Source organism: Poecilia latipinna, unplaced genomic scaffold, assembly GCF_001443285.1.
Source record: "Poecilia latipinna isolate Pla-1442-1.1 unplaced genomic scaffold, P_latipinna-1.0 Scaffold1328, whole genome shotgun sequence".
Classification (NCBI taxonomy): Eukaryota; Metazoa; Chordata; class Actinopteri; order Cyprinodontiformes; family Poeciliidae; genus Poecilia; species Poecilia latipinna.
The window spans coordinates 211,769-217,699 of NW_015113944.1; the positions used below are offsets into that span (position 1 = coordinate 211,769).

General features: G+C 40.0%; 1 protein-coding gene across 11 annotated transcripts in view; it reads left to right on the forward strand.

Moving 5' to 3' along the window:
- The window catches only part of LOC106961727 (uncharacterized), a 32,509-nt gene that overhangs the window by 4,852 nt on the left and 21,726 nt on the right, over positions 1 to 5,931 (forward strand). For 7 of the 11 annotated variants that reach the window (XM_015055649.1, XM_015055648.1, XM_015055643.1 and 4 more), the window contains exons 5-9: positions 1 to 127; positions 852 to 976; positions 1,102 to 1,252; positions 1,558 to 1,663; positions 1,756 to 1,852. The exon at positions 1 to 127 is cut by the window's left edge and continues 1 nt beyond it. In XM_015055649.1, coding sequence (XP_014911135.1) covers positions 1 to 127; positions 852 to 976; positions 1,102 to 1,252; positions 1,558 to 1,663; positions 1,756 to 1,852 — 606 coding nt within the window. Of the gene's footprint in view, positions 128 to 851; positions 977 to 1,101; positions 1,253 to 1,557; positions 1,664 to 1,755; positions 1,853 to 2,373; positions 2,486 to 2,643; positions 2,808 to 2,910; positions 3,164 to 3,761; positions 3,887 to 4,006; positions 4,158 to 5,931 lie in introns of all 11 variants that reach the window. The other 4 variants (XM_015055650.1, XM_015055652.1, XM_015055651.1 and 1 more) reach the window with 4 other exon arrangements.

The window sequence follows — 5,931 nt, forward strand, 5'->3', positions numbered from 1 at the left end:
GATCAGAAGGACCGCTGTGAAGGCGCATTACTAGGACTTGGTATCTGCTGCCTTCAATTCATATGTATGGTATACAAAGGAGAGAAGCCGGAGAGTATCCAAGCCAGCGGAACCTGCCTGGAGACGGGTAAGGAGTTAACAGGATGAGGCATTCATGTAACTTCAGAGGCTGTGCCAAATCAGTGACATTATGTGAGATACTACTTTACACTCAAGTGAGTTAAGATTTTTATAATTGTGTGCAGATTCCTCCTGGGATGAATGTTGAAAAGAGAAGCTGCTTGCATTTAATTTTGACTTTTCACTGATCAATTTGTGAAGTATTGAAATAAGAAAATGTTAACTGATTTGATTTGTGAAATTCTAAAACTTACATTTTCCCCTGTTTAAATGTTTCAAAAGAACCAAACCATTTTTGGTAGGAGTTTGGTTTTAATAGGAAAAGTCGGATTGATGCATCTTCAGTTTGCACACAAACCTTGAGCTGTCTTTTTTTTTTTTTTTTCTGGCTTTGTTACAGAAAATAATTCCCTACTGTAGTTGCATATCTTTTACAACCTTTCTCTGCATTTAAAAGCTCTAAAATGCCAGAAAACTCATGTAAAGTCCTCTTTTTAAAGTAAAGAAAATGTAGATTGACCATCATAAAATAAATACATCAGGTCAGACTTAGAAAATAATTTCATACCTTACAAATCTGATATAAAAGAAATGTAATCTAATTAGAATGTTCCTGATAGGCCTTGTTGAAACTCTAAATTAGCTTACAACTCTTTATTTTCAGCTTTAGTGGCTGTATTTTAAGTTTTGGCATCTTTTCTCTACACTGTTATATATTCTCCTCCCTGTAGGAGTGGATGAGACTGTGGCTGTCATTCTTAGGTATTCTAAGAACAGAATGGCAATGTTCACCTGCTCTGCTGGGGTTGAGCTACACAGTGATGCCATTATTGTTGGGACAAAAGGCACAATCCAGGTAAGTTGCCAAGGATGGCATGACAACAATTCAAAAAGTACATTTGGTAGTTTCAGTGTTATGTAGAAGAAATTACAAGTGTCTTCAAGCACTGGTTTGACATTAATCCGATGCACATGCTCCAGGTCCTTTCTCCTATGTGGTGCCCCACCTCACTGGTTGTTAATAGGAAGGAGACCCAGCAGCTGGTACCTGAACCCTCCTTGTCTCTCAACTTTACCTACAGCACAGGGAAGCGTTGCGAAGTAGAGGAGGTCCGCCAGTGTCTGCTCAAGGGTATTGAGACATCAGTATTTTGCCTTCTGATTCAAGCACAATCTGTGTAACAATCTGTTACAAACATTATATAGCTGAGGCATTAAAGCCACTTCAGGAATATTCATGAAATATGGGATGCTTGGGATTCAATGCAGTGGGGGGGAAAAAATAGGAGGCATTAGCAAAGTTGTATAAGAACATAATTAAAGTTGAACAATTAACATTTTGTAAAACAGTTTAAAAGTCGACTGCATAAGCTCATCCCTGAACTTCTGTGGAGCATTTGTCTGTAGCAGCTGACTTGTCAGTGTTTCTCTTTGCAGGGCTGAAGGAGAGCCCAGTCATGTCCCATGCCTACACTCTGCTGCTGGCTGAAATGGGGGATGAGATCTGCCAGCAGGTGGGAGGGGTGTACAGCCAGGACTACCAGTAAAAGTTTGACTTATTCATGCTGTGATTAAATACAACCAGTTTACAATGGAGATTAACTTACTCTGTTTCTGTTCCTGACAATCATTTTGGAGGAACATGGCAACCAGGTGGGGAATTTGCAGCGTGGGGAAGATCAGTCATGACTTCACTGTGGCTCTGAAAACTCTTCCTGCTGAAGACCATCAGGTGAGTGCGCCTGTTGCAACAGGGATAAATCCCACGTGTGATTTAGATGAAACGCGCCTCTTTGTGTCATAGTAACATTCTTCCGGGTACTTAACTCCGTTGTACGTTTTATAAGATATATTTTTTATTTAAGCACACATGTTTTTGAAGCAGACGATGTCAATGATTTTGTAAAACATTTGCATTAACTGCCAAGTTGCCAAACTTTCTACCATATAGGACACATGTAGTTTCTGGAAAATGAGTGTGGGAGTAATGGAGAACTGGAAATTGACGATTAAATTGAACAGCCTCAGTCATGCAATTTACCAGTAAGGCAAATGTCACCTTTTTTCCCCAACTATGAAACGGTGAGTGAATAGGAATGATGCCCTCTGCTGGGTGACAAGTGAAAATGCCTAAAAACAGATTGCTTGTGCAGGATTTTTAATAAAGTGGAATGGATGCCTTTACCATATGAGAAAATAACGATTTACCTCTAAAGTATTTATAATTAATGTGCATCATCTGTGACTTCACAGGTTGTGGCTGTTGCAGCTCGTAAATTGGAGGACGCTCAGGAGTTTTCCAGAAAACACAACATCTCTAAGGCTTATGGCAGCTATGAGGAGCTGGCCAGAGATCCAGATGTAGGTCAGTGTCCTTCTGCCAGAGGCTTTTCAGTTTTTTTAATTTCAAAACTTTACAATAACTCCTGCTCTATATTAAATGTTTTCTTTTATCCAGTTTCAATTTTCTCAATATTTCATACTGTTCTGAAAAATCATTCAGTGTTATGTTTGACTGTGCAGATGTTGTGTATGTTGGAGTTGTCCACCCATGCCATCTGAACGCCTGTAAACTTTTCATAAATGCTAAAAAGAATGTTCTGTGTGAGAAGCCGCTGGCCATGAATGCTAAGGAAGTGGAAGAGATTCTGGACTCTGCCAAAAAGAATGACGTCTTCCTCATGGAGGTAAGCATGTAGCAAACCAGGAAGAAAAATATTATTTCTCTGTATACAATTTACTATTGCACACTTGAAGACCTTCAAAAGTTTTAAAACATGTTCTTTCCAGGTTGCGTGGACCCGTTTTTTCCCAGCCTCTGTGGAGATCAGAAAGCTGCTGGCTGAGGAGTACATAGGGGAGGTGAAGATGGTCCGTGCAGACTTTGGTGTGCCACTATTCCATGTGCCAAGATCAGATCAGAAGGACCTCGGTGGAGGAGCATTACTAGGTCTTGGCATCTCCTGCCTTCAATTTATAAGTATGGTGTACAACAGAGAGAAGCCAGAGAGTATCCAAGCCAGCGGGATCTGCCTGGAGACAGGTAAGGCGTTAACAGGATGAGGCATTCATGTAACCTTGGAGGCTGTGCCAACTCGGTGAGATACTACTTTACACTCAAGTGAGTTAAGATTTTTGTAGTTGTGTGCAGATTGTGTCCACCCTGTTAAATGTTTCAAAAGTAAGAACCAAACTATCATTTATGGTAGGAGTTTGGTTTTTTTAATAGGAAAATTCGGATTGATGCATCTTCAATTTTCACACAAACCTTGAGCTGTCTACAATGTTTTCTGGCTTTGTTGCAGTAAATAATTCCCTACTGTAGTTGCATATCTTTTACAACATTTCTCTGCACATAGAAGCTCTGAAATGCCAGAAAACTAATGTAAAGTCCTCTTAAAATAAAGAAAATGTAGATTAACAATCTCAAACTAAAATGAATAAGTTAATCAGGTCAGACTTAGAAAATGGATAATTTCATATCTTACAAATCTGATAAAAGAAATGTAATCTAATTAGAATGTTCACCTCCTGATGGACCTTGTTGAAACTCTAAATTGGCATACAACTCTATTTTCAGCATTTGTGGCTGTAGTGTTGGCATCTTTTCTCTACACTGTTGTATATTCTCCTCCCTGTAGGAGTGGATGAAAGTGTTGCTGTCATTCTTCAGTACTCAAAAAACAGAATGGCGATGTTCACCTGCTCTGCTGGGGTCCATCTGCATGGTGAAGCCTTTATTGCTGGGACAAACGGCATAATAGAGGCAAGTTACCAAGGATGGCATGGCAACAATTGAAAAAGTGTTTAGTTTGAGTGTTGTGTAGAAGAAATTGGAAGCGTCTTCAAACTCTGGTTTGACATTAATCTGATCCACATGCTCCAGGTCCTTTCTCCTATGTGGTGCCCCACAGCACTGGTTGTTAATGAGAAGGTGACCCAATATCCGGTACCTGAACCCCACTTGCCTCTCAACTTTACCTACAGCACAGGGATGCGTTACGAAGCAGAGGAGGTCCGCCAATGTCTGCTCAAGGGTAATGAGACATCAGCATTTTGCCTTCTGTAGGTCTGGTACAATTAGCTGCAGAACCTCTAAGATTGCAGAAGATGCTGTCACACTTGAATCTACTGTTTCTGTGTAATCGGAACCAGAGGTGAACAATTAACATTTTGTAAAACGAGGTTTAAAAGTGACCTGCATAAGCCTCTCCCATCTCTGAACTTCTGTGGAACATTTCTGTAGCAGCCAACTCGGTGTGTTTGTCTTTGCAGGGCGGAGGGAGAGTCCAGTCATGCCTCATGCTGACTCTCTGCTGCTGGCTGAAATGGGGGATGAGATCCGCCGGCAGGTGGGAGTGGTGTACAGCCAGGACTTCCAGTAAAAGTTCAACTTGTGCTGTGCTTTAATATGACCAGTTTACAATGGAGACTAACTTGCTCAAGAATGGTAAATTTCATGCAATTAAAAAGTTTGTATTTTTGTAGGAAAACAATGCTTGACCTCAAAGTTGGATTAACTTAACTTTTGAAATGTAAACCTCTCAACCACATGAGGTTGGGAAGCTGTTACCTTTTCCTATTTACATGTTGTACACCAGCTTTGTATACAGATGCATTGAAACTTGCTGAGCAGTCAACAATGAAAAGTAAAATCTTTGACAATCTGTCTAATGTTACAGCAAATTTCTGAAAAATAAAGCAAATCCATTTCTTTAAAGTAAGTTTGTTCAGCAATATGTGTGTATATATTAGGAGTTAATCTCCTTGAATGTGTTAATTTTTGTGTAAAAGTGGATTAGACTTTTTAGCTTTTCTTTTATATGAATTATATTGGCAGCAAGTTATTTCTGGAAAATTGCAGTTGTCTTTGAATTGGTAATTAAGAGAAAATATAAATAAACCAACCTGGTCTTGAGCTTAAAAAATCATGCCACAGGTGGTTGCAGAACATGACAATGAGTCTTTACATCACTAGGCTTTGCAGAGTTAAACATATGGCTCTCAAAGGGACCTGCACAGAGCGGCTCACAGGCTCCCATTTCTGCTTCCTCTGTTTCCCTCAATCTTTTTTTTTTTTTTTTTTTTAAAAGCTGGGGGCGATAGGGAGGGGATGAAATCCAGTGTATACAATTCAAGATGTTGTAGCACTGACAAAATGATTCATTATGCCTTGCTTCACACTTCCCTCTCCCCCTCCCAGGATTTTCAAAATGACTGGCACCTCCTTGTGCTGGTTTCAGTCAGTCACCCTGCCTTTGCAGTGACCTTGAGATGGAAATGAAGGCAGGATGTCGCTCCTGTAACTGCTGCAATACAGTTTCTCTCCCATTTGATTAACACCCACAGAGCAAAATGTATCTCATTTACAATGACAGCCAGGAGGGTGGAAAACACCCTGTTCATAACTCCTTTATGTTCTGTTTCATTAAAAATATAGTACAATTTTCCATTGTTACTGAGGTACATGACAATTGCTAATGACAGAATGTTTCTGGCACCAAGATGCTCAGATTAAGTGATGACACTAAACTGTCTATTGTGATCAACCACTTCTGATGGCAAAAAGATCCACACCGCCTGTGAAGAAACTTGAGACTGACCATGTGATCCAGAAGGAACGCCATTCTTCCAAGTCTCGGTGGAATAAAGACGCAGACCCAGAAATAAATTAATCAATACATAAATGTGAAGCTGTAAAAGTGGAAGGCAATCGTACTGTCTGGGCTGAATTAATGAGGTGCTTCCTTCCATCCACATCTCAAGGTTTTTAAAGCTCATCAGCCATCTTTACCGTCCACTAATATCCTC